This window comes from Mobula hypostoma, chromosome 8 (genome assembly GCF_963921235.1).
Source record: "Mobula hypostoma chromosome 8, sMobHyp1.1, whole genome shotgun sequence".
In the NCBI taxonomy this organism is placed as follows: domain Eukaryota; kingdom Metazoa; phylum Chordata; class Chondrichthyes; order Myliobatiformes; family Myliobatidae; genus Mobula; species Mobula hypostoma.
The window spans coordinates 106360399-106379811 of NC_086104.1; the positions used below are offsets into that span (position 1 = coordinate 106360399).

General features: G+C 39.9%; 1 protein-coding gene across 1 annotated transcript in view; it reads right to left on the reverse strand.

Annotated features, from left to right (window-relative positions):
* The window catches only part of LOC134350819 (zinc finger protein 292-like), a 205750-nt gene that overhangs the window by 27134 nt on the left and 159203 nt on the right, over positions 1-19413 (reverse strand). Inside the window, exon 4 of the mRNA XM_063056556.1 lies at positions 11217-11352. Coding sequence (XP_062912626.1) covers positions 11217-11352 — 136 coding nt within the window. The remainder of the gene's footprint in view (positions 1-11216; positions 11353-19413) is intronic.

Genomic DNA, 19413 nt, shown 5'->3' on the forward strand with positions numbered 1-19413 from the left:
CACTTGCCAGAATGCATCTCTTCACCTTTGCTAAACTTTACATGGTGATCAGGAAGCCTATACCAACTCTCAAAGGATTTTGAGAGTTCACTCCCCCACTTCTCTCCCTGCAACCTGTTCTCTTTCACAGAGCCATCAGCTCCACCCTAATTCTCCCACCACCACCTACCTTAGAGGCAACTTAACACAACTAAATAACTTACTTTGGGATATGAAAGGAAGCCAGAACACCCAAAGAAAACCCATTAATTTATCTGTCCATTTTACCAATCTCTGTCATCCAGATTTTAAATTACTTTACTTTTCAAATAAAAAGTGTACGAACTGCAGGAAAAGAAGCACACCATTACTATTTTGCAAAACAGTAACACATAACTTCCAAGATGAGCTCAATACTGCAACTTCAGAACTCAATTTGAACCTCGGGAGGTCAGGTTCGGCAAATAATGAGACAGTGCTGACAGAAGAAGGAATGCTAGTCTTGCCTGCAAGAAAATGAATCTCAGGACATTGTATGGTGACATATACATACCTTGAAAATAAATTCACTTTGAACTTTGACATCAGATGAACTCGTGTTGCTCTGAAATCTAGTATTCAATTTTATGTGTCACTTGAGCAAGCAAACATGGTTTTGAGTTTATTGACAATTTAGAAAGATGTCAGTTTTGACAATATTGCATTACAAAAGTACTGAATGGCAGACAATGTAAAGAATAAAGTAATACCTTCACTATGAAAAATGAAGAGCACCTCCTTACAGGAATCCTAACCCATTCTTGCTGACTGCACAAATAATTTAATTATGTTAAAACCTGCAATCCATCCCCTGGAGATGATACACAACATGCATCACAATACAAGTCTTCAACATAGTGACAACATTTTCCTACTCAGTGGGAGGTAAACTCATAAAAGAAAACCACCTACTATGGTTGTGGGAAGAGTGCTCAGCTGAAGCTCCTCTCAGGCCACATGGAGTGTTGGAGCAGTAGCTGGACTTACTGTGGAGCAAACAGGAGGCAGACAAGTGTTTCCAGGTGGTGGTCATGCTGCAGGTTCAGTCAAAGAGTAACAGACACAAATGCTGGAGGAACTCACCAGGCCAGGCAGCATCCATGGAAAAGAGTACAGTTGACGTTTCGGGCTGAAACCCACTGGCAGTCTGAAACATTGACTGTACTCTTTTCCATAGATGCTGCCTGGCCTGCTGAGTTCCTCCAGCATTTTGTGTGCATTGCTCAGATTTCCAGCATCTGCAGATTTTCTCATTTGTGATCAGTCAAAGAGTAGATGGGTGACTACAAGGAGACAGGCAGGCAGTACAGGAGTCCTTTGTGGTTATCTCCTCTCTAACAAGTATACTTTTTCAACACTTTTGGGGCAAGTGACCTCTCAGGGAAAAGCAACAGCTGCAGCCAGATCAGTGGCATCACAGTTGACCTTTCTGTTCAGCAGGGAGGGATAAACTCTAGATATACAGTAGTGAAAGAGGTCTTCATAGACAGGGGACAAATAGGCGTTTCTGTGGCCGCGAATGAGACTCCAGGATTGTGTTTTACCTCCCATGTATCGGGGTCAAGGATGCATCAGAACGGTTGCAGAACATTCTGAAAGGCGAGGGTGAGTAGTCAGAGGTCAGAGTCCATGATGGTATTAATGGCAAAGATAAGAGCGATGTGAGTCCTGCAAAGGGAGGATATGAAATAGGAGGATATGAATGCAAAAGAACAAACCAAGCTATTAGACAAGATCTATATGTCTACAAAATCCAATGCGAGGACTGCAGCAAATACTACATCAGCCAAACTCAGAGAAAACTATCCACAAGGATCCATGAACATCACCAGGCTGTAAAGTGGCATGACCAACTCACTGGTCTCCACCCATGAAGATCAAGAGGGGCACAAATTTGACTAGGCATCAATGAAAGTCATGGCTCAAGCAAACATGCGGCATGCAAGAGAATTCCTAGAAGCACAGTTTTCCACAAACAATTCTGTAAACAAACATGTATACCTTGATCCTATTTATGAGCCAAAGGAGGCAAAATTCCAGACCATAACACACGAAGTTCACCATACAACCAATCAGTGACAAGTTGTCCTCCCAATACCACAATTGAGTTTCTGTAATGGCGTTCAATCAGCTGTTTGATAGTTATATAAAGGCCAAACATTCGGAGGACACACCACAATTAACAGTGCACTGATGATGTCTCCTTGTATAGTGATGAAGCATTTGCAACTAAATTGCCAAGACTGGAGAACAACTCAGCCCAATAATCAACTACTCAAACTACACATTTTCCAAATTATTTCCAAGTAAACAAATAACACTGAGAACATGAGTTGTTGAGTCCTTGAAAGTCCATAGGTTGTGGAATCAGTTTAGTGTTGAATTAGTGAAGTTATTCACTCTGGTTCAGGAGCCTGATAGTTGAAGTGTAGTTGAAGGTCCCTGTACCTGGTGATATAGGACCAAAAACTCTTGCACTTCCTTTCTATGGTAGCAGCGAGAAGAAAGCATGGTCTGAATGGTGGGGGTCCTTGATAAAGGATGCTGATTTCTTGTGACAGCAATTGGTTTCTCTATTCATCAACATACCCAGGAGGTATAGATAGGTTATCCCTATCATTTACTCCATTTGCCCTACCCCTATTTAACCTCCCAAAATCCAACACTTCATGCTTGTCAAGATAAGATTCCATCTGCCCAACTTTCCAAGTGATTTGTACAATGCCATCACCCTAGACAACCTTCCTTGTTACTCACATTACCAATTTTTATGTTATCTGAAAACTTATTATCACTACATTCACATGCAAGTTATGGGAAAGTGAATTTTATGTTAATGTTTGCAGACTTCACCTCCTTTGAAACTAAAGATAGATAAGGAGATGATGAATAAAGCTTAAATTGTAATGAAACAAGAGTGCTACCGCTGCAAAGATCAAACAGCTAGAGGAGCTCAATAGGTTAAGCAGCATCCATGGAAGGAAGTTGTTGACTATTCATTTTCTTCCACAGATGCACCAGACTCACTGGGTTCCTTCAGCATTTTGCTTTTTTTCGCTATGAATTATGATGATCTACAGTGTTCTAATTGAAAGGAAGTGAAAGCAGAATCAACAGTGTATCTAAATTATAAACGGATAGTATGTGCATCACCAAGAAAAAGTAGTACAGTTTTCAAAGGTTCAGTAAAACTTTGCTTCACTCTTTGTAGACCCCTGTTCTACTCTCTTTATGCACGTGACTGTGTAGCTAAGCACAACTCCAATGCCACATACAAATTCAACATCACTACTATTGCTAGACGAATCACACTGCCACAACAACCACCTCTCACTCAATATCTGCAGAACTAAGGAGCTGATTGTTGACTTCGGGAAGGAGACAGGAGGTCAAACAGTCTACATTGAGGGAAATCGGTGATGGCAAGAGTCAGCAGCTTTAAATTTTTTGGCATTAACATATAAGATGACCTGATCTGGGCCCAACAGATAGGTGCAATCATGAAGAAGGTGCACCAACATCATTACTTTCTTAGGAGGTCCAGCTTGTCACTGAACATTCTAACAAACTTCTGTGGATTCTGCATCATGGTCTGATATAGCAATGCGAATGCGTAGGAATGCAAGAAGCTGCACAGAGCAGTGGACTCAGCCCAATATACCACAGACACATCCCTCCCCACCATCAACAGTATCTATAAAAGGCCCTGCCTTAACATCCATTATCATACATCACCACTATCCAGGCTATGCCATCTTCTCCCAGGAGGTATAGAAGCCTAAAGTCCCACACCATCATGTTCAACGACAACTACTTCCCTTGAACCACCCCAATCTTGGACTAACCGCCAAAGCCCCAACCACTACAGCTTTGCAACACTACGATCGTTTCGATCACTTTGCAGTAAAATGAATTTTGTTTCTTTTTTGTACTAATTATGTTCTTTCTTGTAAAAATTGTGTACCATTTATTTTGTAATTGTCTGATGCAACATGCCTGTGATGCTGTTGCAAATAAGTTTTTCTATTGCCCCTCTTGTACATTTACTTGTGCTCATGACAATAAATTGAACTTTTGACTTTTGAATGGGGGCCAAATAACAAAGGGTGGGGAAGCACAACTCACTCTTTTCTGAACAAAAAAAAAATCAGTGCTCTAGATTACATTCCGATTGAAAATTACTTAAATTGAAGGAGTAGTGATGATACCAAAATACTTCTTTCATCAGGACTGGTGAAAGGTCTCGACCCAAACTGTCAACTCTTTATTCCTTTCTATAGATGCTGCCTGACCGGCTGAGTTCCTTCAGCATTTTGTGTGGGTTTATGTGGAAAATAGAAAGCCTCATCTGAAAGCCTGTTCTTTGATAATGTCACATTGGCTGGCTGTCCAAATTTTACCTCTTAATATAAGAGAGGATAAGACAATGTGGTTTACACTAGTCAAACATCTAACCCAGTCATTATAAGCTGCTTTAATACTAATTTCTTAACAAAAGGTGCAGTGATGATCTTTTCCAAATATATATCGAAGTGACATAGGCCATTTATGAGTCTACTCACTATGTGGTGCTACAAATGACTTCACTATACCCAGTCTGTTATAGTACACAATCAAATGATAAGAATGACTAGATACAGAAGGAACCATGTGCTTTTTAACTCCTCAGGCAGAATAGCAACCATACTAACTGCATATTTTGCTGTATGAGCATCACCTTCATCCAGAAACAAGAGTTGGCCAGATAAATTACTTCACATTTCTACTAAAATGATTTTGTTATCTGCTTTTGTTTTTGCATTTATTTCCTCAGATTTTTCTAACTTTTATTAATTCATACAGTCAATATTTTAATTGAGCATTTTTATAATGCTTTACAGATATACTCTGCACTGTTTTGGGATTTCTTCATAGCATCACCAGCCATGAACAATTAAATTTTGGAGTTTCAGTAGGCATCCTTTTCAATCTAATGATGCATCTATAGTTATCAAATAATCTAGACAATGTAGACTGCCATACAATTGGACAAGCGTAAGCTTGCACTGTGAAGCTGCATAACATAACTCCTCTGAAAGGAAATGAGATTCTTGAAAAATAAAGAATGTTACAGGAAATAGAGAATATAATTGAGTGTAAGAAATCAAATGCAGGAAACCATCTGCCAGAAGCAGACTTATGTTCTCTTAAAATTTTATTATTCTAGCTTTCTGTAGTGTTAGGTTTATATAATTGAGGTACAATTGCTAATGCTTATCACTGTACCGAAATGGCCCAAATGTAACATGACTGCATTGCAGCATGCATTAGATCAGTAGATCACATGACTAGCAAAGAGTAATAATGTTATATCTCACTGGTATAGCACATTTTGTAAGGAAGTATCTACTTGTAACCATCCTCTGAATCTTTATCTGGAACCCAGTATGAACTGAGACCAAAACTGTACATTACATTTTGGAACCATGCACAATGCACAATAGTGTACTTGATTTTTTTTTGCATGTACTGTATATTGTCCTAGCTTATACACTATTCACCACAGCCTCTCAGCACTGCTAATGGATCCTTACAAGCTCATGAATAGCAACTACAAGGAATAACAGAATAGCAAGTAAAACTTGGCTGTGTGGATTCAAAATTGGCTTGCCCACAGAAGGCAGTGACTGGTTGTAGATGGTGTGTTTTCTCCCTAGAGGTCTCTGATCAATGGTGTTCCATCAGGATCCTTTCCGGGACCCCAGCTAGTTGTGATTCTTTATAAATGACGGATGAGGGAGTGGAAGGGTGGGTTCATAAGTGTGCAGAAGGTTGTTATAGGTTACACTGGGGCATTGACAGGATGCAGAGCAGAATTGAGAAGAGGCAGATGGAGTTCAACCCTAAAAAGTATGAAGTGATTCACTCTGGAAGATCAACTTTGAATAAGAATACAGGGTTAATGGCAGAATTCTTAGCAGTGTGGAGGAACAGAGAGGTCTTGGGACATATGGCCATAGTTTCCTTAAAGTTGCTGTGTAAGTTGATAGGGTTGTTAAGAAGGTGTATGGTGTCTTTTATTAGTTGGGGTATTGAGTTTAAGAGCCGAGAGATAAGGTTGCAGGTCTATAAAACCTTGGTTAAACCACACTTGGAATCTTGTGTTCAGTACTGGTCACCTCATTATACGAAGGGTGTTGAAGCTTTAACGAGGGTGTAGAGGAGATTTACCAGGATACTGTCTGAATTAGAGAGCATGTCTTGAGAATAGATTAAGCCAGTGAGGGGTTTTCTCTTTGGAGTGAAGAAGCATGAGAGGTAACTTAATAGAAGCGTACAACATGATAAAAGGCATAGATCGAGTGGTAATCCAAAGGCTTTTCCCCAGGGTGGTAATGGCTAATATGAGGGGACGCAATTTTAAGGCGATTTGAGGAAAATACAGGGGGATGTCAATTCTTTACACAGAGAGTGGTGTGTGCATGGAATGCCCTGCCAGGGGCAATGGTAGAGGTAGATACATTAGGGATAGAGCATAAAACAGCATAGCACACAACCTGGCCCTTCAGCCCACAATGTTGTGCCGAACCAATTAACCTAGTAATCAATTGGCAAATTAATCTTTTCTGCCTACACAGTATCCATATCATGTCATAACTAGCCAATATTGTTTTGTTATTCAGAATTCTCCAGACAATTTTAAGAGTCCTTTTACCACATACACTGTAGTGGTACATGAAAGCCAATCCATTATCATTTTATCACATCTTCCAAATGAACATTGAAAAATATTGACCTTCTTGAGGTACCACTGTAGAATTACACAAAAATTTATTGGAATAATAGTGTTACACCAGGGTGATGCACTTTTTTAAGAGTATGCGCCCAAATTGGTGAAAATCTTGTCAAAAAAAATACTGTCATGTGCAATGGTAATTTTGAGCAGAGATTAACATTGATTGATGAATTTGTAACAATAATAAACAGTCATCTACAGTGTGGTACTCCCAATGCGGCCTTCTCTACATTGGTGAGATCCAATGTAAACTGGGAGATTGCACTGTCGAGCACTTCCGCTCCATCCGCAAAAAGCTGGCTTTCCGGTGGCGAACTATTTTAATTCCTATCGCCATTCTTGTTCCAACATGTTGATCCATGCCTCCTTTTTGGACACCATGAGGGCACTCTTAGGGTGGAGGAGCAACACCTCATATTCCATCTACAACCTGATGGCATTAACATCAATTTTTCCTTCCAGCATTTTGTTCCCCTCTTCCTTCTTCCATTCCCCACACTGGCCTCTTAACTCTTCTCACCTCCCCCTGTGGATCCTCTTCCTACTCTTCTCCATTCGTCCACTTTCCTCTCCTATCAGATTTACTCTTCTCCAATCCTTTGCCTTTTTCTCTTATCACCTCCCAGTGTCTTACTTCACCCCCTCTCCCCCACCCACCTGGCTTTACATTCCAGCTTCTAGCTTGTCCTCCTTCCCTTCCCCCACCTTTTTATTTTGGCCTCTTTTGCATTATTTTCCAGTCCTGATGAAGAAGGGTATCGGCCCGAAACATCTATTGTTTATTCACTTCCCTAGATGCTGCCTGACCTGCTGAGTTCCTCCAGCATTTTGTGTGTGTTGCTCTGGATTTCCAGCATCTCAGAATCAGATTTATTATTACCAGCATGTGCCGTGGAATTTGTTAAATTAGCGACAACAGTACAATGAAATACATGATAATATAGAGAGGAAAAAATAAATTACAATAAGTATATATATGTGCATATTAGTGAGATTAAAATAGTGCAAATCAGAGATTTTTTAAAAAGTGAGGTAGTGTTCATGAGTTCAATGTCCATTTAGAAATTGGATGGCAGAGAGGAAGCATCTGCAGAATCTCGTGTTAACAATAATTGTGGATATTTTTAATGAAAAAGGATGAGTCACATTGCTTATTTACATGTATTAATTGTTTTACCATTAATAAAAATATAAGGGACAACTTTAAATATATGAAGCATTTTAGAAAACCTGTTCAAAATTTATTAATATTAATCATTTAAAAAGACAATATTACCATTTCTAAATAGCATTGTTATTGTAACTGTTTACGACCCAATTACTGATGTGTATGCCAGGTCTGTGAGAATTTCAGAATGTACCATCTAATGTTATGTTTTCTCATAATAGTCTAGCTGACACCTAGCCAGCGTGAGATGCTTCCTGTGAAGACATCTCACTGTTCTCAGGTTGTAAAAAGTCATTTGCTGCTTCATTTAGCAGTAAAGATAATCATTATGGATCTTTTTAATATGGATAGGGTTTCAAGTATCGCGGAGCAGCACTGCATGTCGCATGCTAATAAAATTTTTGTGCTGGCCATCTCGGGCACACATGCCATAGGTTCACTTCTTCTGACCACTAATGATGGACTGGGTCAATATGATGCATGTGTAGAGGTACTAGTTTAAGTTGACATCATGGTTGGCACAGACATCGTGGGCTCTTAGGCCTGTTTCTGTCAGCACTATACTACATCTTATGAAAATACTGTCTAACAATGCTGGTTAAGGGATATATGAAACAGCTCAAACAATAGGAATTCACATCTCAAAATTGCAGGATCTTTTATATCCATTTGAGGGAAAAAGGATCTCGGCTTTAATATCCCATAAGGCAATTCCCTTCACCATGCAATACTTCTTCAACGTGGCAGTAGAAAGTCAGCCTAGATCTTGAGCTCAAGTTTCAGCAGTGGGATTTGAACCCACCATCTTCTAACTGTAAATCAAGAAAGTCAAGGAGACTTTTGATAAACTAACGAAATGACAAACGCCTGATCTAATAAAGATTACAGACACAAATTCTCTACAATACAAAAAAATTTAACGAACTAATAGGCTGGATGCAGGAAAGATGTTTCCCCTGCCTGAGTAGAAATTGGCATGCTTTTTGAGAATGAATTGATAAATTGGCTATCATCACATGTACCGAGGTACAGTGAACAATCTGACAAAAGGTGAAATACCATTTATCCAGATCAATATATTACAACAGTGCATTGAAGCAGCACAAGGCAAAACTGTAACAGAGTGCAGAATAAAGTGCTACGTAGAAAATGCAGTGAAGGCAGACAATAAGATGCAAGTTAGGCCAATTTAGACTACAATGAGGAGAAATTTTTTCATTTGCAGGATGGAGACTCTTTGGATTTCTCTACCCCAAAATGTCTAAGGAAGCTCAAATGTTTATTTAAGAAAGAGATCAATGTATTTTACAACATTAAAGTAATCAGGAAATAAGGGGATACTACTGTTAAATGTACTGAGATGGAAGATCAGCTGTGAACACAATGAATGACATTTGAGGCCAAATTGCCCACCTTTGCTCCTGTTTACTATGTTCCATATTCAATGTCAGTGCTCTAATATTAAAGCCTCTAGCCAATTCAGCTCCAAGGCTCACATAAGAATACTTCTGAAATGCCCACTACTACAGTCTCTTTATTGAATATTTTTAGCTTCACACAATATTGCACTTTAAATCTCAGGACCACTTTGGTTGTTGTACTGTTTATCATCCAATACACTGAGTTGATAATATCAGCCAAATAATAGTTTCTTAGATCCTCTGGCCCATAGTTCTGATTCATATTCTTTTACACTTTTCCTTGAACTACTGTGCACTTCCATCTCTGTTCCATAAATGCCAATAACTGTTTCTCTCTCTGATCCCTGTCAATACCACTTCCCTCTTCATCATAAATATCTGATATTATGCTGAAGCTTGCCCTTTATTTGTCCCCTCTGGCTGTTCTCCTCCAAGAGGAGCTTTGGACACTTCACTACATTAATAAGTAACTTACTAGTAAATAATAAAACAATGAATTAAAATTAAATTGCCATAAACCTACTAAAACCTGAACCTCAATGATTTGGGCTATACTGCAAGTTACTTCTTTCGTCGTTGTCATTGGTGCACGCACATTTTTCAATTTTCTATTAGACTATTCTACTGATAGTAGAAGTCCAATAAAATGCATCACTTTAGCAACCCTAAACAACATCACAGTGCCAACTAATAAGTGTACTTACTGCGCTTTCAACCACTATGCCTTAATGGTTTTTGGCTACAAATTTGCCATTAATGGGCAACTTCAGGAAGGCCCAACTGAATGCATTTATAAGTAGAAACAATTAAACTGGTGAGTGAACATTTCTGAGAAGATTACAGTAAAACTGCACTTATAGAAAATTTACAGTATCCAAATTCCAGACACATGCTTGAAACTCAATATTCAATACTGGATAATTTATTTGATTCATATACATAATCTTATTATGATAACAAAATTGAGGAATATGTAGGAGGGAAGAATTGGCTCAAAAGGTCGGCAGAACATCGTGGGCTGAAGTGCCTGCTCTGTACTGTAATGTTTATGTTCTATTCTCCATAATAAAATGGTGGATACAAAACACAACATCTGTGGTATGAATGAATAAGTACTGCGGAACAAAAAAGCCTTGCTGTAAAACCTCAAGGGTCTCGGAAGCTGGCAGTACAGGTAGATGAGGTGGTAGAGGCAGCAAATGGGATACTTGCCTTCATTAATTGGATACAGATAAAGGGCAGAGAAACTATGGTCTAACTTTACATAACATTAGTTAGGCCACATCTAGTAGTACAGTCCTAGTCACCATGTAATTGCACTTGAAAGGGTTCAGAAAAGATTTACCAGGATATTGCCCGAGATAATACGTTTCAGTTATGAGATATTAGGTAGACTGGATTTGTTTCCCTAGAAATTGAGGTGACTGGAGCTGATAGAGGTTTAAAAAATTATGTGGGGGGTGCAGATAGAGTAGATAGTAGGAAACTTTACCCCATAACTGAGATATGAAGGCCATAAGGTTATGATAAAGGGTTTATAGAGCATCTGAGGAAGAACTCTTTCATGCGGAGAGGGTGGTTGGAATCCAGATTGAATTGCCTGAGTGTTTAGTGAAACAGAGACTCACAATATTTAAGAAATAACTGGATGAGCACTTGAATGTACAAGAGCTAAGTGCTGGTAAATGGGATTAGGAAAGATAAGGACTTAATGGCCGGTATGAACATGAAGGCCTAGAAGGGTCTGTCTCTGTGCTATATAAGATATACGTTATAGAAAACTTCATAAATCTTCTAAACTTCTTTCGGTAAGGCTTTTCATTATATATCTTACCTTTATCCTGTTCCAATGGCTGCTGGGAGAAAATGTTGTTAAGTACAGAGTTCTTCCATACCCCACCTTCTTTGGCAAGTACAGCCAGCATTTGAAGTTCTGGATTTCCATATTCTGATAGCACTTTATGTGCTGCCTGCAAAAATAAAACATAATTCTTAAGTTTATTTGACACACAGATTGCTGAGAACTTTCAGGTCAAAGGGAGAAAACTAAAACTCTAAAATTTACTTCAATATTAAAATATTTTCCCAAGAATTATTTCTTGGATTTTATTCCCTGAAGCATAGGAGAATGAGGAAAGAGTTGTACATAATTATGAGGGTTATAATAGGGTAAATGCAAGCAGACTTTTTCCTCTGAGATTGGGTGAGAGTCATAGGTTAAGGGTGGAAAGTGATATAATTAAAGAGAACCTGAGGGGGAACTTCTTCACTCAGAGGATGGGGCAAATGTGGCATAAGCTGCCAGAGGAAGTGGTAGATGCAGCCTGTCATCTAAGATACCTAACTAATTTTAAGAGAGGATTGCCAATAGAACTGTTTACTCACAGTGATGCATTTCATCAAATGTTAGTAATTCCCAATGAAGTAGTCTTCAAAAACCTTTTGGGCTTTATTTTGCATAATGAAATAAATCACTAACAGTTTCCATGGATGAATAAATCAAATGTTAACATTATTCAAAATGCAGGGGCTAGATGAGAAATAGTTTCTTAATATTTCCCACCCTTCTGCATTCACCCTTTTCTTGCCACCTCACCAATATCTGCACTCAAGGAATCATTCTTTACAACTTCAGTCAGCCTCAACAAGAGCCCATTACCAGCCACATATCCCCACCTTCCTTTCAGCATTTTGAAGGAATCACTGCTGTCATGATTCTCCGGTCTATTCTTCTGTTCCCCTCAACTGCTCCTGATCTCTTGTTTCTTCCACATGCAACCTCAGGAAATGCAACACCTGCCCTTTTACCTCTTCCCTTCCCACCATCCAGGCACTAAATCTTTCCAGGTGGAGCAGTGATTCACCTGCACTTCCACCAATCTGGGCTACTACATTCTGTATTCATAACGTAGCCTCCTCCACTTTGGAGGAACCAAATACAGCTCTGGTTATCACTTTTTGGAGCATCTGCACTCAGTCCACAGGGTATAATTTTGAGCTTCTAACTGCCTGTCATTTTAATTCATCACCCCACTCCCGATTTGACCTTCACCTGTGGCCTTCTGTACAGTTATAAGGCCCAATGCAAGCTTGTGATACACCTCATCTTCTTTCTAGGCATGCTGCAGCCTATCAGACTTGATATTGAATTCTCCATACTAGGTGACTTGCCCTTTCTTTTTGCTTACATCAAACTGGCCATTTCTGCCTGTCTTCGTTTTAGGCTTGATCAGCTTTATTTGTCACATGCTCATTGAAACATACAATGCAACGCTTTGTTTTGAATCATCGGCCAACACATTCCGAAGACTGTGCTGGGGGCAGTCTGCAAGTGACGCCACACTTCCAGCACCAACATAGCATTCCCTCAACTCATTAACCCTAACCGTACATCTCTTTTGGAATATGGGAGGAGACCAGAGCATCTGGAGGAAACCCACACGGTCCGAGGGAGAACGAACAAACTCCTTACAGACAGGGTCGGAAATTAAACACCAGATCAGTGATCTCTGGTGCTGTTAAGCAATTGTGCTAATTGCTATACTATTGTGCTGCCCACAGACTAGTAGCTTTCTCTGTCAATTCATAGATTCTGGCCTGTTGGTTCATCCCACAACCCTGCCTCTCATTTCAATCCATCAGGGATACTCCCATTGTCCTGCCTATCCTTCCCCCGCATCTTCTCTGCTACTGAAAACGAAGTGCCTTTCCCCATTCTGAAAAAAATCTTGGACCTAAAGTTTTTCTCTCAATAGAGAAATATTTTACACAACTATCCGCTAAGTGTTTCCACATATTGTTTTTCTTTTTGTTGTGCTTTCTATATCGGCTCAGAAATGTGCAGATTTATAATTCTTAGATTGGTGCAGCCTTGTAGAAGGTATATATGAAGAGCTGTATTGACACAGTTTGTGTAGAAAGTTTGTGAACCTTTCAGTTTTCTCTATTTCTGCATAATACAACTTATCTGATCTACACATAAGTCCTAAAACTAGATGAAGAGAATCTAATTAAATAAATAACACAAAAACATTATATTTGTTAATTTATTTATTGAGAGAAATGACATGTATTTGTTGGGAAAAGTACATGAAACTTTGCTTTCAGTAATTGGAGTAACCCCTTTGTACAGCAATAACTTGAACCAAATGTTTTCGGTAACTGATCAGTCCTGCACATCGGCTTGGAGGAATTTTAGACCATTCCTCCACACAAAACTGTTTCAGTTAATCAATATTTCTGGGATACTTTGCATGAACAACCCTCTTCAGTCATGCCACAGCATCTCAATTAAGTTATGGTCTGGACTCCAACTTGGTCATTCCAAAACAAAAATTTTGTTCTTTTTAAACCATTCTGTTGTTGATTTACTTGTGTTTCGGATCATCTTCTATTGCACTTCAGGTAGTTTCTCTACGGTGTCTTTCCATGACCACCATTCTTGTTCTGTGTTTTTCATATAGTGGACACATGAACAGAAACTTTAGCAAGTTCTAGAGATTACTGCAGGTCTTTTGCTGTTACTCTTGGGTTCTTTTGCACCTCCTTCAGCATTGCACGTTGTGCTTTTGGTGTGATCTTTGCAGGATGTCCACTCCTAGAGAGCATAGCAACAGTAATGAATTTCCTCCATTTGTAGACAATTTCTCTTACTGTGGACTGATGAACACAGAGGGTTTTAGAAACGCTTTTGTAGCCTCTTCCAGCTTCGTGCATCGCTATAATTCTGTCTAAGGTCCTTTGAAGGTTGTCCTGATTGAGGCATGGTGCACATAATCAGATCTTTCTTGAGAAGAGCAGGCTTTTTATGTCTTTTTTTTAAATATAGGGCAAGGCACCTCTGTAACCCGCACCTGCAACCTCATCTCATTGATTGAAACACCTGACTCAAATAACTTTTGTAGAAGGCATTACCCCAGAGGTTCACATAGTTTTTTGAAGCTAAACTGTGATTGTTTAAATGGTGTACTTAGTAATGATGAAAAGTAGTACAATTGTTTGTGTGTTATTAGTTTAGGCAGATTGTGTTTGTATTGTAACTTAGATGAAGATCAGACCACATTTTATGAGTAATTAATGCAGAAAACCAGGCAATTGCAAAGGGTTCACAAACTTCTTCTTGCAACTGTATTTAGTACAAAGTAGAGCACAGAACACACTTGCTCCTTTTTTAAGTGACTATGTTTGGGATGTTTTGATTGCAATTTTAGCTCAAATTTGCACCATGCTTTAAATCCATGTTAACTCATTACATTGATCACTGTTGCAAGGTGCCAGACAAATGTATTATTTAACTCAAAAGCAGAAGATGCTGAAGATACTCAGGAGGTTAGACAGTATTTGTGCAGAGAAAAACAGTCTATGACCTAGCATCAGAAGTAGACAAATAAGAAAACAAGCAGGCAGAGAAGAGGGGCAGAGGACAAAGAGAATGCCAATGTTAGAAAGGAGAACAAGAGAATCCAGAAGACTAAGATAGTGTTGCAGGATACAGGGCAATAGGGATCTGGATGTGACAGCCTAAAATTGTGAGAAAGGCCAAAAGCATCTCAATTAAATAGTGCTTGGATATCCACTTCATGGTTATACATCTACAGAAAGAATGTGAGGTTATAGGCTAGGAGGCCAGTGTGTTTTAAGCTGACACAAACAGTGACTGCATAGCTTGTGTTATAAATTTCCTATTCTTTCTAAGACATCTCTCCTAAAGTCAGGTGCCCAGAAATGGACATTACAGGTTTCTCCCGCCATCCAAAGGTAGAGCGTTCCTATGAAACGGTTTGCAAGCTGGAATGTCATAAAGCGAAGAAGCAATTACCATTTATTTATATGGGAAAAATTTGTGAGCGTTGGCAGATCCAAAAATAACCTATCAAATCATGCCAAGTAACACATAAAACATAAAATAACAGTAACGTATAGTAAAAGCAGGAATGATATGATAAATACACAGCCTATATAAAGTAGAAATACTTAACTACAATCATTGCCTGCACTGTGCTCCGTAGCGAAAATCTCACACAAGCGCTCACAGCGCAAGCGCTCTCCAGTAACCTTTAAGCTCTGAAGCTGCCAAATCATACCAAATAGCACCTAAAAATACACAGCCTATATAAAGTAGAAAAAATGTAAGTACAGTGTAGTATCACTTACGGGAATCGGGAAGATATCGAGCACACTGATAATGGTGTGTTAGGCTTAGTCGTCGGAGGGTGGGGTGGTGCAGTGGCCCCACCCTCCGGGCCGCCGACCGATACCGATCCGCGAAGCATGCAGGGGTACAGCGGTGGCCAGGATGCACCCAGCACATCTTTAAGAAAAAAGCCGAAATAAACAAGCTAATTAATTAGGTGCCACCCGGTACGTAAATGTCGGCCCAGATCAGAGGCGACGCAATCAGCAATCGCCTCTGATCTGGGCCGACATTTACATGCCGGGCGGCACCTAATTAATTAGCTTGTTTATTTCGGGTTTTTTCTTAAAGATGTGCTGGGTCTGTCCTGGCTACTGCTGCATCCTCCACGAATCGGTATCTATCCGCAGCCCGGAGGTTGGGGTGGTGGGACACTGGGGTGTCATTTCATCGTCGATCAGGGCAAGCAGGTCATCTTCTTTTATGTCTGCCTGTCTCGATGTCGAAGGTTGAGGTTTGTTGTCTGCTGAAGGCTTGCTTGACTGCTAGCCTCACACGTTTTTCTATCATACAGTTCTCTGTAAGCACTTAAACCATCTTGCAAATATGCCCTAAACCGACGTACTTTTTCAAAATTAAAGTCGTACTTTATCATTGCAGCGAAAATCTCACACAGTTGCATCACGTTCAGTTCCTGGACTACTTCACTTTCGGTCCGTTCGCTACTGCAGCGGTCCCCAACCACCGGGCTGCGGACCGGTGCCGGGCTGCAAAGCATGTGCTACCGGGCCATGAGGAAACGATATGATTTGGTGATATGAGTCATCTGCACCTTTCCTCATTCCCTGTCACATGCTGTTGAGCTTGAACACACGTGAGGTCATGATCCGCACGTCATCCGTGTCAGCGCGGGAAAGAGATCAATTCCTCGAACTTGCAAATGACGGCGGGCTGAAAAATATGTTTGACATAACATCTCTGCCGGCATTCTGGATCAAAGTCAAGGCTGAATATCCTGAGATAGCCACGAAAGCACTGAAAACGTTGCTTCTATTTCCAACATATCTCTGCAATGAATGCAACGAAAACTAAATTGCGGAATAGACTGGACATAAGGAACCCCCTTCGAGTATCACTGTCTCCCATCACCCCTCCATGGAACTGTCTTGTTGCAGGGAAACAAGTATTCAGCCCAGGTCTCCCACTGATTCAGCGATATTGGTGTGTTGCAATGATTTTATATGTTCATACGGGGAAAATATGTGCTGTGTGTTTAATATCCAAACATTACTTAAAATGTTATGATGCTATTGACTTATAAGTGACTTATATAACCATATAACAATTACAGCACGGAAACAGGCCATCCCCGCCCTTCTAGTCCGTGCCAAACACTACCCTCACCTAGTCCCACTACCTGCACTCAGCCCGTAACCCTCCATTCCTTTCCTGTCCATATACCGATCCAATTTTTCCTTAAATGATAATATCGAACCGGCCTCGACCACTTCTACTGGAAGTTCGTTCAACACTTACTTCAAGCTCCCCTGTCCTCCCCTGATAATTGACTTATCACTATATTCATGCGAGGAAAATATGCGCTATGTGCTTAATATTAAATTCGTTAGATAAACCCTTTTAGACATGAAATTGAGTGTATTAGCCAGTTATCACCTATATTCCGGTTGTGATTAACGCTGCCCCCCCCGCCCGAACAGAATCGCCAAAAACGGTTTGTTGAAAAAAATCAGCATGTACACGCATGCGCACTGGTGCCCACGCAAGGCTTCATGGTCATTGCAGTCTTCCTCAGGGTAAACACAACGTATTTGACTGTTACTCTTGTCCATTGGCAACCCTACCCCCCCGCCCCACCCCCGGTTGACCAGTCCGCAAGAATATTGTCAATGATAAACTGGTCCATGTTGCAAAAAAGGTTGGGGACCCCTGCGCTACTGCATTCCGTTTCGATTGTTATCTTTTCCTCTTCCAATTGCATCAGCTCTTCATCTATCAGTTCTTGGTCATGGGATGCCAACCTCTTCAACATCATCTTCGTCAACTTCCACAAGCCAAACTCACTTTGTCCTTGCTTCGTTCACCACGATCGAAACAATTAATTATGTCTAGTTTTACGCTAAGTGTAACACCCTTACGAGCTCTTTTAGGCTTTTCCAATACCTTAGAACTCATCTTGCTAACGGATGCTCACAGGCACGTGTTTAAGCAATGCCAGCTAGAATGCAGTTCTGAATCCGGGGGAGAGCGGCTGCTTGGGGCGCGCGCTGCCTTTTTTCGTAACAGTGAAAACGCCTTCTGTTAGCGAAAACAGGGAACTAATGTAGGTCTTTCGTAACAGTGAGGTTTCATAAAGCGAACGTTCAAAAAGCAGGGGACACCTGTATACTCTGCAGCTGAGGACTCAACATCATTTTAGAAGTCTGTCATAATCCTTTCAATTTGTATTCTAATGCAATTGTTATAAAAGCCAAGGACCAGAATTATTTTAAGTAATGCAAACTGCCTTCTCAACTTGTCCTGCTACCTTAGATTCTGCCTGTATTTACCCCAAGTGCCAGTATGCTTTATGTTATCAATTTAGGTTATACTGTCTCCACCTCATACTTTCTCCAAAATCACAGCTTGTATCTTCTTGAAGTCTGGGTCAACTGTAAATCTAAGTTGCAATGCAAACTTATATTCCTATGCATTAATCTCCTGGATGAACATGTATCACAAAGTTGTCTTAATGTGGACCCTTTGGAAACACTATGTTTCCGACAACTATTCACCACTGCCTTCCATCTTTCCAGTTCTTTAATCCATTTTACATCTATGCTACTACTATTCCTTTAATTCAATGACATTTTACTAAAATTTAAACTGTGGTTAAATCTTGGTTTCAGTGATATGTTCCAGGCAATATCCTAGTGAATCTTGTTCGCACCTTTCCATTACTACCAAATTCTATTTGTAGTGTGACAACCATAACTGCACAATACCGTTAGCCTTGTTTCTTTTTTAAGATTTCTTCTGCATCTGTAGTTATTACGATTTTGAATGAATTTTAAGGACCTTACAAATTTTATAAATCAGCTTGTTCTATTCCCATTTTAATCTATACTCAACCATCTACATAATTTTAATAAAGGATGTCCTGCTCCCTCTTATGGGAATTTATCAGTTCTCTCCTGGAACTATTCTATTTCCTCTTATAACGCCTCCCACTATTTAATTGGTTAAAGGTGCTAAATCAATCCTAGGTATTGAGGGAATCAAGGTACAAAGGCTGGAAGATGATACAGAGCTAAAAGATTAGCCATGATCTTGATGAATGTTGACAATGATTTAGGGACATGATATGATTTCTTATGTACTATAAGACAAGTTTTCTGCACCACGGTGGGATGTCGTTGCCTTCAGACATTGCTATGTTCAAGGCACTTAGCAATTTCTTGGGATGTGGAAGGCAGGCTTCTAACACACACATAGGATGTGAATACTGCTGACAACGCCTGCATTTATTTTCCAACCCAAATTTCTCTTGAACTGTGAAGCTAGTTAAAACCCAACCGCATTGGCAGGTTCAGCCACACATAGGTCAGATTTGCTAAGGACAGATTTTCTTTCCTGATAATCATGTTGTAAGTTACTTGCAAGCACAACAGACTTTTACAAGAGGCTGGGAAATGTATTGAACATTGTAAGGACTAGCTTTATCAACTGTAAGATAAATCGTCACTCCTAGCAATAACTGAAAGGGACCTTGTGATAGATTGGTGAGGAAGGGATTAAGTACATTTTTTTCCTGATGATATTTTTATATGTCCATTACAAGGGCAGCTGTATATGTCAGGACACATCTAATTTGGTTAAAAGTTATGCTATCAATCCCCAA